The sequence below is a fragment of the Thunnus thynnus genome, chromosome 1 (genome assembly GCF_963924715.1).
Source record: "Thunnus thynnus chromosome 1, fThuThy2.1, whole genome shotgun sequence".
NCBI lineage: Eukaryota > Metazoa > Chordata > Actinopteri > Scombriformes > Scombridae > Thunnus > Thunnus thynnus.
This window is the reverse complement of record NC_089517.1, coordinates 1,497,427-1,512,368: the sequence shown is the minus strand read 5'-3', so window position 1 is coordinate 1,512,368 and position 14,942 is coordinate 1,497,427. Positions and strand designations below refer to the sequence as shown.

General features: G+C 40.7%; 2 protein-coding genes and 2 long non-coding RNA genes across 12 annotated transcripts in view; 3 read left to right on the top strand and 1 right to left on the bottom strand.

The window, feature by feature from the left end:
• wdr59 (WD repeat domain 59) overlaps positions 1-1,128 on the top strand; it is a 24,379-nt gene extending 23,251 nt beyond the window's left edge. For all 3 annotated transcript variants that reach the window (XM_067586638.1, XM_067586459.1, XM_067586548.1), the window contains 3 exons: positions 1-78; positions 167-309; positions 432-1,128. The exon at positions 1-78 is cut by the window's left edge and continues 43 nt beyond it. In XM_067586638.1, coding sequence (XP_067442739.1) covers positions 1-78; positions 167-309; positions 432-667 — 457 coding nt within the window. In that variant the 3' untranslated portion in view covers positions 668-1,128. The remainder of the gene's footprint in view (positions 79-166; positions 310-431) is intronic.
• LOC137181387 (WD repeat-containing protein 88-like) overlaps positions 1-9,066 on the bottom strand; it is a 14,591-nt gene extending 5,525 nt beyond the window's left edge. For 2 of the 6 annotated variants that reach the window (XR_010928154.1, XR_010928151.1), the window contains exons 1-11: positions 8,832-9,063; positions 7,167-7,277; positions 6,789-6,877; positions 5,986-6,049; positions 5,154-5,292; positions 4,930-5,059; positions 4,590-4,774; positions 4,416-4,498; positions 4,275-4,343; positions 3,309-3,407; positions 3,014-3,206 (exon numbers count right to left, since the gene is read on the bottom strand). Coding sequence is in view for 4 of the 6 variants with exons in the window: in XM_067587353.1 (XP_067443454.1) it covers positions 3,081-3,206; positions 3,309-3,407; positions 4,275-4,343; positions 4,416-4,498; positions 4,590-4,774; positions 4,930-5,059; positions 5,154-5,292; positions 5,986-6,049; positions 6,789-6,877; positions 7,167-7,277; positions 8,832-8,957 (1,221 nt within the window). In the remaining 2 variants the exon portion in view is untranslated. Of the gene's footprint in view, positions 1-1,968; positions 3,207-3,308; positions 3,408-4,274; positions 4,344-4,415; positions 4,499-4,589; positions 4,775-4,929; positions 5,060-5,153; positions 5,293-5,985; positions 6,050-6,788; positions 6,878-7,166; positions 7,278-8,831 lie in introns of those variants that run through there. The other 4 variants (XM_067587353.1, XM_067587271.1, XM_067587107.1 and 1 more) reach the window with 3 other exon arrangements.
• Positions 7,164-11,440, top strand: LOC137181661 (uncharacterized). Of its 2 annotated transcripts, none has more exons than XR_010928179.1 (3): positions 7,164-7,250; positions 10,301-10,384; positions 11,115-11,440. It is a non-coding gene; the product is annotated as an uncharacterized lncRNA (long non-coding RNA). The 2 variants fall into 2 exon arrangements; XR_010928180.1 differs by having other exon boundaries at positions 7,205-7,288.
• Positions 11,441-13,104: 1,664 nt separating this feature from the next.
• LOC137189039 (uncharacterized) lies at positions 13,105-13,457 on the top strand. Its single transcript, XR_010929578.1, has 2 exons — positions 13,105-13,135; positions 13,169-13,457. It is a non-coding gene; the product is annotated as an uncharacterized lncRNA (long non-coding RNA).
• The last annotated feature ends 1,485 nt before the right edge of the window (positions 13,458-14,942 follow it).

Genomic DNA, 14,942 nt, shown 5'->3' with positions numbered 1-14,942 from the left:
TGACGACTATCGCTATGGTAACCAGGGTTACACAGACCCGCGGGAACGAGAGCGAGAGCAGCACGACATGAACAAGAGGTGACGTAGCTTTAAAAGAGGCCGGTGGTGTCGTCATCATCGGAGCTGTGATGTCACTCTGATGTCATTTCCTGTCTGTGCCTTGCAGACTGCTGGACCCCGCCAACACGCTGCAGTTTGACGACTTCAAGAAGTGTTACGGTGAAATCCTTCATCGCTGGGGTCTGAGGGAGAAGAGAGCCGACGTGCTCAAGTTCGCATCCTGCCCTCCCGAACCGCACAAAGGCATCGGTACGTTAACTAACGTTACTCTAACGTTACTCTAACGTTTGTTGTGGAGACTATAGAATATTTGTTAAAGGTGCAGCTGTTTCCTCTCATGAACTCTTCTTCTCTGTGTTTTCTCTCCGCAGAGTTCGGCGTGTACTGCTGCCACTGTCGCAGTCAGGCTCGAGGTACGCAGTGCGCCGTCTGCAAGCGTCTGACCTTCCAGTGCGCCATCTGTCACGTGGCCGTACGAGGTTCCTCCAACTTCTGCCTGAGCTGCGGTCACGGAGGACACACCAGTCACATGATGGACTGGTTCCGCCGCCAGGACGAGTGTCCGGCCGGCTGCGGCTGCCACTGTCTGCTGCAGAGCACCTTCTGATCCATCAGATAGACGTCGACGCGGTCCTGAGAGAGGCAGCTCTGACCGGTGATCACAGAGGAGTCTGCAGAGACCTCGAGATGGAGACGTTAGTCCGTCCAACACTTTGGCAGTCTGATGGATATTCATGGTCTCCAGAGGACGGTCCTTTTATAACCTTTCCTCTAGTGTCTCTAACAAGACACATTCAATCATACAGAGTCGGCAGGAGTCACAGAGAGAATGAAAAGTCATTAGTGTGCACAGATTAACAGAATAATGTTAGAAATGATATTGACAGCAGTGTTTCTCTGGCATCACTGATGAGTGTGATCATCAGAAGTGAGTCTGGTGCAGCCGACAGTGATGTCACAGCACGTCGACATCACTGCTGCCAGATGAGACGTTAAACTACTGGAGGGGCTGTTGAGTTACTATAACATGTTAAATCAGATGTCAACGTATCTCCATCCAAACTAAACTGCTTTAAATCCTCGCAGCTCATTTAGACCGACAGTGTTTATTTGATTTGAAGAACATAATGAATGTAATAACCAACAATATTAATATGAAGGAATGAGTTTAGCTGCTAACTGTCTGAGTGCTGCTTCCTAACTGACCGGAGTAGAAACAACAACCTGAGCTTCAGTTCCTGCTGCTGCAGTAACCTCACTGAGTTTCTGTTAATACAGTGAAAAATAAACAGTGACGGTCGCCAGGACGTGAAATCTGATCTAAATGAGCCGCTTGTTGTTTTGATAGACTTCAGATTTGACCTTTTGAACTCTTTAACATCCCTTAAACATATTTTAAAACATAATAGAATATTTTCTATTAATTTGTGCACACTAATAAATCATTTGAGAGCAGTTTGTTAATTTAAACTCATGAATTTCTTCTTTTTTTCTCCATCAAAGCTGCGACGCTCCATGAAAACATATTCAGACTCGTCACAGGATGAAGCTTTTCCTCCAGCGTCACACACAGGACACATGATGTCTGATCGTTAATTAAAACAGACGTTAAGCTCTGAAACTTTTTGTCTTTCAGGCAGGACAGGTGTAGTTAGCCACGCCCACCATCACCTGTCAATCATCTTAACAAAGACGTCACCAGTGCTGAGGTTCACTGATCTTTTATCTTCTTCCGCTCTTTATTTTAAGTTTCTCTGATGTTTTTCTGGCTCGCTGCTGATCACGTCTGCAGTAAAACGGTGAACGCCACCAAACCTTCAGTCTGACGCCGCGACGGCGTCGGCTGAGACGTTCAAGAAGCTTCTTTCTGGACCTGTTGCTTCATATTCACAGACGACATCACACGTCTGTGTTTAGAAGAAACTTTATGAATATTTTCTCTGTGTAGAAAATGAAGACTGTTTACAAATGTACTGTATGTAAAATAATAATAAAAGTATGTTTGACTCAATTCGGACTAAAAGTCATTTATACAAATATACATGTAATAAAGATTTGAGGGCTGATTACTGACAGTAAATTCAGTATAATGTATATTTACACAGCAGAGTCATGTGTTCATTCATTATTCCCAGTTGCTACTATTTTACTGTCAATGAAACTCAACACTTCCTGCTGATGTTTCACATTAAAAGCCCACCTTGAAAGGCTGCTCTTTGTGATTAAAGGCTTTTAGTGTGAAACATCTGTCCAGGAAATGAGAGGAAGGGACTGAAAACACGGGATGAAAATCAGAACCAGAAATATCTGCTGCGTTCCGAATCTTTATACTTTGAGTACGAACTGCAGCTGCCGTCACAAACTGTACTGTTGCATGTCGTCTGCAGACAACTGGGACATAATACTTCATCTGTCAATGCTCTGTCATGCGTCCACAGTCGATGTGACGCCAGAAAAGCATGCTGGCTTACACACTGCAACATGTGACTGGCTGCAGCAGGACGTCCTGGTGCTTTTGACACATGATGTTTTGTGACATACTAAACCTTTTTCTGGCATACTGAGTAGTATGATAGTACAGGTGTTGGAACGCAACCATCGTGTTTTTTATTACACACATTCCTCTTCCTTGTCTAAACCTGCTGCCTACATTACCCACAATGCACCTGGGGATTGTGGTGTGTGATGCTAGTAGCGGCTAATGGAGCTGTTAGCCTCCAGCAGAGATGAGGAGCTGCAGACGTCTGATAACCTCACGTCTTTCTCTAACTCCACACCTACAGATTTAATTAGTTTTTAACTTGTAGTCTTCAGCCCCAACCGCCGCTGACTCATGTGACATCATCAGTGACATCATTAAAAGGCTTTATACTACTTCTTACAGGGAACACCTGGAAACACGCTGAAATAAATAAAGCTTCTAGGTTCCTCAGGTTCTCCTCCTCCTCCTCACCGCCCTGCTGAAGAGCAACAGGTTGACTCCAGCTGTGAGGCTGACCTCTGACCTCCTGGACGGACAGTTAGATGAGAGGTGGAGGCTGTGGTCGGTATCTGGGAGGTAATCTGAGTCGACAGAAGACGCACTGAGTCAGCAGCTCTGAGGTCTGCAGTCTGGACACAGGAAACGGTTTTCCACACTCCTCACACTGCAAACAGTCATTTAACATGATGAAAGTAAAGTTAACTGACACACACTTAATGAAACATACAAAACAAACGATGGAGGGACTGTTTTCACTGACTCTGACCTTGAGGATGTGAACTCCTGTTCCTTCAGTCCTCCTCTTCTCCATCACTTCTGGGATCTCCTCCATGTTCTCGATGTTCCATAACCTGACAGTCCCGTCCTGCGGAGACAGAGCGGACCCTCACACTCTCAGCTCTCCAGCCCCTTAAACGCACCACAGGAGCAGAGTTACCACATCTGTCTGTGAGATTCCAGCTGTGTTACCAGCATCCAGATTTAACTTTCACTTCACTGATTCTACTGCAGGGAACGCATGTTTAAATGAAAGCAGAGTCATTTTAAAGATTCTCCTAAAAGCATGAACGAGTGTTTGGGAAATCCAGACAAGTTTTCCTTTGTTTTGCTTATTTACAGATTTATAAAGGAACAAAGAAAAGCTGCCTTCATTTCAGGGTTCCTTTAAATCAAGAACAAAGTTTAACAGATCAGCACGGTTTCAAATGAAACACACCTACAACCAGGAGAGCAAATGACCCAATGGCAGGGCTCTGAGCACACAGAATATGGAGAGTATTTCCAACTTTAATAGAAAGTATTATCTACTCATAGAATGAGCCAACAGTCCTAGAGACAAACAGGTCCAGTTTTAGAGCTGCTAGACTCACTGAAGGATCCTGAAAATCATGCCGGTTCCCAAATGTACAAGTTTGAGAAGTTCTGATGAGACGTTACCTATCAAAGCTGCTAACATGACTAAAAGTGTAGCAGCCTGTTCATACATTTGGACTGTAAATCAGGGACGGTGACGGTTCACTGTGAGTCTGAGCTACAGAGACTCAGCAGGCGTTCAGCTTCACTACAGAGTGAGAGCCAATCACACTGGTTGTTCACTACTCCACTCCACTACATGAATAACACTGAACACTGGGACTGCTGGTTGGTTCAGAAGGTTCACATCAGTTCAGCTTAACGTGGCAGCGATGGAACTGATGATGGAAAAAACGTTGCAGACAGAGGCGGCTGCTACCTTAGAGGACGAGGACACCAACGTCCTGTCAGCGCTGATCGACACATCTGTCACCCAATCACTGTGGCCCTGCGACGAAGAGAAAACAACATGAGCAGAGCTTTCAAAGAAGACTTAAAACAGTTCAATCAGTCGAATCACCTTCAGGATGAGAGTCTGGCAGAGGGAGGACGTATCCCAGAGTGCAACAGTCTTGTCATAGGAGCCGGACACCAGCAGGTTTGCTGAGGAGACGACAGGAAGAAGGACATGGAGAAGAAGCTCACGTTTTGTTTTGTCCCCCGGTGGAGTCGCTGCCTCGCTCGGAGGTCTCACCGTCAGCAGAGAAGCAGCAGGAGCTCACGCTGCCTTCGTGGCCTCTCTGCAGCGTCGTCCCGCCGTGAGATCGGAACCCCCCCGTCTGCAGGTCCCACAGCTTCAACGTTTTATCCCACGAGGCCGTGCACAGGAAGTGCCCGTTGTTGGTGAAGCAGCAGTCGGAGACAACGTTGCCGTGGTTACTGAGAGTGAGACAGGAGACGACAACAGACAGATACTTTATTTATCCCAAAGGAAAATTAAAATGCTACAGCAGCCACCCGACATAAAGCAAATCCATTTAGCTCATTTAATTTATTTGTTTTATTTCTGTTTTTATTTCATATTTATCTGTCACCTGTCGATGGACACGGTGGTTTTGAGGGCGAGCAGGTCCCACAGTTTGATGCCGCGGTCTGCAGACACCGTGGCCACACGCTGGCTCTGAGGGTCGAACCGACACCGTGTGACGGTGGAGCGGTGGTGATCTGAGAGAGAAAACAAACGCACCTTCACTGACTGACTGACTGACTGACTGACTGACTGACCTACGGAGACGATCATCCTGATGCTCGCTCGTACCGCTGACGTGGTGCAGCGTCTGTCCGCTGGCCGCGTCGCTGACGTTCACGCCGTTCTGTGGATCTGCAGCACAAACGACCAGCCGGCCGTCAGCTGAGACGCTGCAGGAGGTCAGCAGGCCGGCCTGCCTCGACGTCCACTGCACAACAAGCATCTTCATCAGTATCTCTGTTTATCTACAGTCAAACAGTCCGAGCTGAAGTTTTCAGATAGTTTGAGTGTCAGAATGAAACCTGATGAACTTTTCTTTCACACAAACTAATTCTAGCAGATTATGTCACCGGGGACGTTACATAAGTTAACATTTCTTTCCCATTTCTCATAGAAAAAATGAATGAATGTCATTATTAAAAGCAGCCTGTGGAGTTTATGTGTGCTAGTAGTGCGATGAATCGATGTTATTATGAGTGAGATATTATTATTATTATTCTGTTGGCTCTCGTGCACACGTATGATAAACATTCCCGCCAGTGGTTTCACATTATTCCACTGATCTACAGGCGGCTGTAACACACCATGAAACACAACGATGTTCCAGAAAAGAAGTGAAGAAGAAGAAGACTGCAAGCTCTCAACTCTGAGAATGTTTCATGAGGAAGGAAAAGCCTTCATCATGTTCGTTAGACCTCAAAGATGCAAATAATTAGTTTAGTGAGAAACACGAAATGTAAACAGGATGTTTGTTTGTTTACAAGAAAACTCCAGATGGGAGCTTCTTTAAGAGAAAAGAAGCAGAGCTGGTGACTAGAACGTTGCTGGTTTGAATCCCTGATTGTCACTCGATGACTCGAGCTGTCAGAGAAGAAGAAGAAGAAGAGCTGAGAGGAATTACCAGAGTCTGTCCGGTCTCCACGTCCCAACACACCATCTTCTTATCCCAGGAGACCGTCACCATCCTGACACACACACACACACACACACACACACCAGCTTTCCTCAGTTTGATTTGACCCAGTAGTGCGATACAAACAACAAAAAGAGCAGCGTGCTCCACGTGCAACAGGCTGCTGCAGAAACCTGAAGCTGGTACATGAGCTCACTTAAAGTTCTCCTGTAGAGTCTGTAAACAAACAAAGTTTATGTTTACATTCACTATCAAATCCTGCATTGTTTACATCCATGTTTACTAGCTTGCAGGCTTCTTCTTCTCTGCCTTTGTTGGTGCATCACAGTCAGCTGTAGATCAGTGGAACAGGACTGTGTATTACATCACCTGAGATTGTATATGATGGTTCTGCTATTTCTATAATTGTATTTTTATTTATTTTTTTGTATTTCTATTCAATTCAAATGTATTTCACTTCTTTTATAACTCAGTGTGTGACCCGTATGTTCTTTGTGTTTCTTCTTCTCTTAATCGTATTCATGTCTCTTTTCCTCGTGGTTTGTTTCATACATCATATATAAACTGATAAAAACATACGTAATATTAAAGGAAAGCTGTGATGAAGGCTGTAACATCTCAAGCTGCTCAGCTGTTCATCATATCTGAAAGACTTTTTCTAATCTCAGACTCAGACGTTGTCACGCCGACTGTTTCTTCTACTTTTCATTAATTATCTCAACTGATAAATAATCAAACAGAAAAGTGAAAGAGAACTTTCCGAATGTGAGCAGTAGTGAGTTGAGACTCACCTGTTGCTGTTTGGGATCAGAGCACACTCACTGACTGGTTTTCCATGAACTCCACTAAACAGCCTCCGCGGCCGGCAGCTCTCCACTTCCTGCACAGGTCAAAGGTCAACATGCATACAGCAGGTTACTGTCAGCATCACAGCCAGCTGGTGAACAAGAGTCAAACACTCTGAGCCTTCACTCTTCAAACACTCATGAAGTGAGTCGTAACCTTATGTGGTTGGAACGAGGTAGAGGAAGCATCGAGGAACAAATCTCAGGCTCGTAACCTGAAGGTTGCCGGTTTGATCCCCAGACCACCGCTGACGTTCCCTTGAGCAAAGTAAAGCTCCTCTAAATAAATAAAGGTAGTGTTAGTACAGCAGGAGGAGTGTTTACCCAGAGGATGGCGGTGGCGTCTGAGGAGCAGCTGAGGAGGAAGCTGTCGTTGAAGCAGAGACGAGCGGCGGTGACGGCCTCTCTGTGAGCTCGCAGCAGCTTCACTGGAACCTGTTAAACACGTGAAAAACTACACATGCTAACACATCACATGCTAACACATCACATGCTAACACATCACATAATAACACATCACATGCTAACACATCACATGCTAACACATCACATAATAACACATCACATGCTAACACATCACATGCTAACACATCACATAATAACACATCACATACTAACATATCATATAACACATCACATGCTAACACATCACATAATAACACATCACATGCTAACATATCAGATAATAACACATCACATGCTAACACATCACATAATAACACATCACATGCTAACATATCATATAACACATCACATGCTAACACATCACATAATAACACATCACATGCTAACACATCACATAATTCAATTTTAATATATTAAAGTTTCAGCTGATTTATTGTTTCAGTCAGTTATCAGGCAAAATATAAAACCTTGTTCAGTTACAGCTTCAGTCCTATTAATTCAATATTATTATTATAATTGTACATATTCATATTAGAAATGATCTAATAATCCTGTCTAGTGGTGAAAACTGACTATGTCTGAGGTTTTTGTACTTTTGAGGGGAATATTATTATAATATATAATTATATTCATATAATTTATCAGTGTCAGTGTTTATGTGAGCTGATCAGTAGCAGTTATGTCACAGTTATGTTTCAGTTCATTTAGAAACAGCGTCTTCTTTACATACATAAGTTACATCACAGAACTTTTTATACTGTTTTTATGCTCTTCTTACACTATAAAATGTCCTGCTCACTACATATTTTGGTCACTATTCTTTGAAAAACACATTTAAGGGATTATTTTCAAACTGTTTATGTCACGTGTAAATTTAAAAATGAATTAATATATTGTTAGCAGATCGTCTTAACTCTCAAATATCGATATTATCCTCAAATATACAATAACAGGCTAGAATATATATAAAATGTATTATATATATTGTATATATGGTGGAATAATGAGCACCTTTACTCTCTACACATGAAGCTATTTTGTTTCCAGATAATAATACAAATCTTAAACTTTGATTTTTACTGAATTTGTTTTACTTGTAATCCGATTAAACTTTATACACTTGGAAGCCTAAATTACATACAATATTCCTGTAATATAAGATTACAAAGACTTCACAATGTTTACCACCTAGTTTAACTCATAAGAATATAGATTAGCAACGATAGTTAGAAATATTTATCCACATTATATTCTCTGAGGTTAATTTAACGATTTTCAGACACTATCTGTTACTATAATACAGTTGTATTTGAACATATAATGTTAGCAATTTTACTTTAAATGGAAAAATTGCTCTTACACAAGCAAAAAATCCTAAGTAGGTGCACCAAACACTCCTCACTTTGTCACTGATAAGACAGTCTGACGTTAAAGTCTGTTAAATTTGTTTTTTTCAGTATTTAACCAACATTTTTCAGGGCAGATTTACGGCTCTTTAACGTTTTTTTATGTCAGTAAACACACCGCTGCCTTGCTAGCTGCGGAGCTAACTGCTAACTGCTAACCGTCACCTGTACTTTTTACCTGAGTCTCTTGGCTCCACTCTGCTCCTCTCTCCTCCTCCTCCTCCTCCCCCTCCTCCTCTTCTTCCTCCTCTTCACCTCCTGTCGGTTCATCCACTGATAAAGGGTCGATGTTTTTTGACGCCATTTACAAAACTTTCGGTTAAAAGTTTGTTTTTTTTTTGGTGTTAGCTAGCAAAGAGACGTTAGCTCTCCGCCGCAGCAGTTACCATAGCAACAGGCTGACAGGGCGAGATGGTGCCTTCAGGATCGGTGGGACGTCACCGTTTCTTTCACAAACACACATAATATACAGTAAATATACACATTGTTCCATGGTGTTAGGGGATACAGCCTCCGTTGTACTTATACTATAATTTTTCAATTTCTTCAGAAAGTTTAGTTTTCTGAACAGGAGGACCTTGTCAGGCCTTTAAGCATATTTATGAGTTATTTTAGTCGGTGCAAAAAGAAAAATGAATAAAAGAACAAATGTTGCTGATGAGAAGAAACCTACAGTCACAATGAGTTCCTGCTTTAGATTTATATTTATACAACATTTAGACTGAAAATACTCTTCTAACACCTAACCACCAAAACAATTTATTGTTTATTCATGATGACACTGAAACATATTCTAACACCTCTTTACAGTAAACAATCTTCTTCTCGTTGTTGTATTTGTTAGAAGGGTTTTGGGAACGGACAGTTCAGAGCTGATTGGTCTGTTTTCATTTAAGTTCTTAATTTATTTTTTAATGTACAAAATGTGATACCTGATTCATATATTTAAATGAATATTATATAGATTATATAGATGGAATATAGATTACTATCAGAGGTCCAGACTCATCCCAGAATTAGATTTCCTTTCATCAAACATTAATAACTCTTGGTGAAACCTCTGTATTATCTGTGATAACCATCTCAACTTTCAGCAGCATATTTATTCTGTTATCCAACTCAGAAAAATGTCAAAAATTAGGGTCATTTTTATCTGTCAGGAACTTAGAAACAGTAATTCATGCATTCATTTCATCCCAATTAGATAACTGTGATGCTTTCTCCTCGTGCCTCACACAACAAAACCTCAATAAACTTCAGCTGAAAAAACAATCAGCAAATCCAGGTGTCCAAAAAAGGAGAAATAATTCTGGTTTTGAAACTGAAACTCGAGTATCGTGTCGAGATTGAAACATTTCACACAACATCCAGCAGAAAAAAAGCAAGTTTGCTGCTCACTCATGTAGACAAATGATCTGTTTATTGCCATGCATGTATGGTGTAGATAATATTATATCAAGACTGGAGTCATAATGTTCATAAACGTGATTGTTCATAATGAAACTATAATTCTGCAAAAAAAGTCAAATTACCATATTTAATTTATTTATTTATTATCCTTAAAATTACATCTTTTCCTTCTCCTTAATTAATAATCCAGAATCTGTGAATCTGTAAATATTGTTGATTTCTAAAGTTTTCCTGCAGGACACCAGACGTCTCCTCCTTCACTGTGAAGTTCATTCTCGGTGTTTGTGCACTGGAGGCTTCAAGTTTCCACATCACACTTGTGTAAGTTGCATACTGGACCACGATTGACTCCAAACTAGTTGTGATGTCACAAATCCTGCTCGTAGGCCCAAGAAACTTTCCTCCTTCAGCAGATGAATGTGAAAACAAACTCTGCACATACGTCATTCTGCAGAGTGACGCTCAAACATCCAACTGAGGGAACAACAGGCAAAACTAATTTTAGAGTAGAGGGCGAGAATAGGTAATTCAACGTCTCATCAATGTCTTTTTACCTGTTCTTCATTGGTGACCAGTCTTCATTTGTTTGTGCTGTTAAAGACTTGACTTTATTTGAACAGAGGCTTTTATTCAAAAATTTACAGTCTTCATATTATTCTCATATACTATATATAAAATTAAATTTACAGAGGAGGCAAAGGTCCCTTTGTGCTCAGTTACTGCTGGCAGTTGAGGTCAGCAGATATAAAGTTATTCCTGAAGAGCAACGTCTGTGTTATTTGTGATCTTTGTGTTGTTGAGGATGAATTTCATTTTGTACAGTGACTCAAGGAATTATTTGTTTGAAAAGATTCAGTCGAAGAATCCTGATTTGTTTTGGTTGTCTGAAGCTGATATGTTGAGTTGGCTTTTTAATGTGAAAATTTTAGTTTTGGTGAGATTTATTGAAAATGTACAGCAGTGTGTGTGTGTGTTTGGGCCATGGCAGAAACTCCAGAAACTCAGTGTGCTTTGTGTTTCTTGCTCCTGGTGGGTCATCCTGGAGGAGCAGTGGAGGATCTGACGTCCTCTGGTGGACAGAGTGACCACGGAGGAGCCCAAAGAGACTTTCCCTCCCCCCTTAGTCTGCAGAGACCTTCCCCTTTCTGGACTGTTCTGCTTTTATGGACATTTTAAACTGAATTGATATTCTGAATTATTTTGAGACACATTTGATTAAATTCATTAAGCTGCTAGTGTTATAGTATGTTAAATGACTTTTAAAAAAAAAAAAAAAAATTTTTTAAGAAAAAAGAGAAAAGAAAATGTCTATTCTATGTAGGGCTAGGGATAGTTTGGCAATTAACTGTATGTTATTTGGATTTTTAACTTTTTAATAAAAATGTTTGTTGACTGCAAAAAATGTGTCTGTTTGATTTTTAAGAACAGAATATATCTTTTGCTGGTATAAAAAGAAACTCACACACACACACACACCATCTTCTGTTAAAGAAGGTAAGGAGGAAAATAAAGAAGAAAAGAGGCAAAGGCAGCAGAAAGGTTGGAATAAAGATAAAACAAAATAAACCAATATTCCAGTTAACTGCAGTTCAATAATGAGACATCAATTGAAAGTGAATAACAATGTTTATTGTAAACTGCAACACAGATATTTTGGCGATTAGACTCTGTCGCTGTGAGGTATCTTCATAAGCGTAAACCCTTAGGATCTGGAGACTTGATACTGGTGGTGGAGGAGTGAGCCAGCAGATGGTTGATGGACCTTTAGTTGGGTCTCTCTGGACGACATGGAGGACATGGTGGTGATGGGGAGGAGGTGGGTTGCATAATAGTAGGACTGAAAGACAGAGTGCAGCATTACAAAGATATTTAAAGAGCAGCACTAAGGGTCTAATTGGCTAAAGGAACACAGGTAGAAAGATCATTGGTCAGGTATGGTGATGACAGAATTGTTAATGAAGGCATTTTGACAGCGTGGAAAGTGGAAGTGACAGAGAAATAGAACAGAAGAAGATAGCAGCGTTAAACCATGATATCTGAAGGCAGAGTGTGATGATAGAGATCTTTCTTATTGAACTTGTGCCAAAGCTTCATTTGAGTAAATATCATGGTTACTTTTCAGCTCTCCAAAGGCCAAACACCTGATTCAAAGACACCTGAAATGGTGTAATTTAATAGACAATTTGAAGCTGAAAATAAACTCAGAGATGTAAGATGGTTGTTTTGGATAAAATGAATCACAGCCAAGTTAATCTAAGCTGCTGAGTGATGTTGTTGGTCAGAGATACTAATAGCTGATCTTTCGCTCATTAGATCTTCTGTTGGCTCCATCTAGTGGACACAACACATGAACTACATCATGTGTTGTGTGATTTCTCTGATACTGGCTGGGTTTCTGCCACAGGTTAGACTGGTTTTGACGTCACTCTGATGTTTTTGGACTCTGAAGTTATGAGGATGTGATTGCATCCTCAGATCAAATGCACACAAACACCAGGACTGACGAAGGAGAATGAGCAGCTTCTTGTCTCCCAATGTTTCCTCTACGCATGAAGGTGGAAAGTGTCAATAAGTTGACCTGAAGTGACTTCAGCAGGTGAGAATCCTACCAGAGAAATCTGTAAATGTCTGATAAACATGATCACTTTGATCACATTGTGTTGAATCACTGTTTGACTGGACAGTAGTAATGTTTCTGGATGATGATTGTCTGTTTCACAATATTTATTTAATCCTTCAGGTTTTACAGACGATTTTGATTCTTGATGATTTGTTCCTTTATGATTTAAAGGAGAGCAATTTGAGAATGATTTCCTTGTATTACTGTTAGTGGTTCTCAGGTTGAACCAACAACACTTTGATTATAATCTGAGCTCAGAAGATCAGTGAAAAATACAGGAAGTGTCAGAACTGGTCGGACAGCTTGGATCAACTTGTCTGTGGTGCATTTTAACCCATAAGAACCCGTAGCCATTTTTCCTTAAAGGAAAATTATGGGGAATATAAAACAGACCAAATGGACCACTGATTTTTTTTTTTGAAATTCTACCTTCAGTGTCAAAGATCTGTAATGTAACATATATGTCATAACGATATTTCCCTAAGTTGTTTTATATCAATTTGTTCAAGAAATGTGGTCAGAACAGGTTAAATGTAATACAGGACGTCTTATTAAAGCATCAGAATTGTTAAATGGGTTGAAACTTACCTTTAGTAACAAAAAACAAGCTTTTTAAAATGAGCTAATTCAGTCACACTGCCATTTTGGAAGTGATGTCATGGGTACACAGATTCACACATTGTCACATGACTGCACCAGGATGTTCAGTAGATGTCACTTAGGGACTTCATGAGTTAAAATCAAGGATAAAGCTGTATAAAGAATTTTCCAGAACATTGAAAGGGTTGGTGACACCTGTGTCACCATGGGTTCTTACGGGTTCATCCAAAACACAACCGTCTTCCAACACTGAGACAGACTTGGTTTGACTGAAAGCTCTTTGCAGTCCATGTTGTGAACTGTCCCAGAGGCTGCAGAGTCCTCAGATGGACCTGGTCAGTGTGTCTGATGGGAAGAGCTGCTGCTTCCCTGTTTTCTACAGTATTTGTGACATGTTAGAGACGAATGAGAACTAATGTGTCCTGTGATGAAACCTTGTTGTAGTGACTGAGTGCAGCTCTCCCAGCAGCTGTTTCTCTGCTATGGATCAGTGTGAGGACAGAGAGGAGGGAGTCCCTCCCTCTAAAAGCTCTCTGTGTGGGGAACATGACAGCCAGACCAAAGCTCAGAGGTGAGATGAGGATCTCTAACTGTTCTCCACTCACATCACTCCACCGTCATTATTCACACTCACTGTCACATCTGACACTCAACTACTGAATAATAACTCACAATAACTCAGAATGAACTACTAACTTTCAGAGTTAACAAAGACCTCAACGACTGATTAGTCAACTAATCAATAAGATGAGACAGCATCTTTCATCAGATGACATGTTGATGAACAGGAGAACGTTTCTCATCCACTGTCTTCTTACTGATTTTCATTCTGCTTCTAAAACTTCAGCTGCTGACAGTCTGGTCAAAATTCATCTTTTTAAACTCTTTGATTTGTTAATTGTTTGTTTGTATCAGGATGCAGCAGCAGAGAACAGACTCTCCTGAACCCAGCTGTGAAAGTGATCATCCTATCAACTTTAAAGACGTACTACCTGCTGATAGAAGGTAAGAATTTAAAACTGAAGTTTGTTATTATCTGACTCTCCTGAGAAAAGGAATCAATATATTGTTTCAGCAGTGACATCCTCAAATTTCATCCTCAAAATCCAATAAGATACTAAAGTTTAGTATCTTGTTGAATTTTTATGAATTTACCAAAAAATATCCATTGTTAAGTAACTAAAGGATTGATCAATGAAGCCGTTTACACAAGAAGAGGAAGCTGATGCCATAACATCTCTGAAAACACATAAAGCACCAGGGACAGTTTTTAGAAAAATGTCTGGATCACCTTGTACCTCCTCTAACAGAGTCTGTACAGAGTAAAAGCTGCTTGATGTTGTGTTCATCCATCTGAAGGATGAACTTGGATGTTTATAGTTCCATCTTTAGTTATTGAGGTTGGCACAGATTGTTACTGAGCCATAGAACTCCTGTAGAACATCCTCACTTCCTTCTTCTTCTGTTGACTCATGACCCAGTCGCCTGCCATCCTCTTTTCATCCCTTGAGGAATTTGAACTCATCAGTCACTCTGTTCTGAAAGATTTCTATTTAATTCTGGGATTTAAACTGATGATTACTACTTAATTTCTGTGGTATTAACTGCATGCTTTTGTCACCGTTTTATTTCTATCAGGATGCAGCAGCAGAGAGCAGA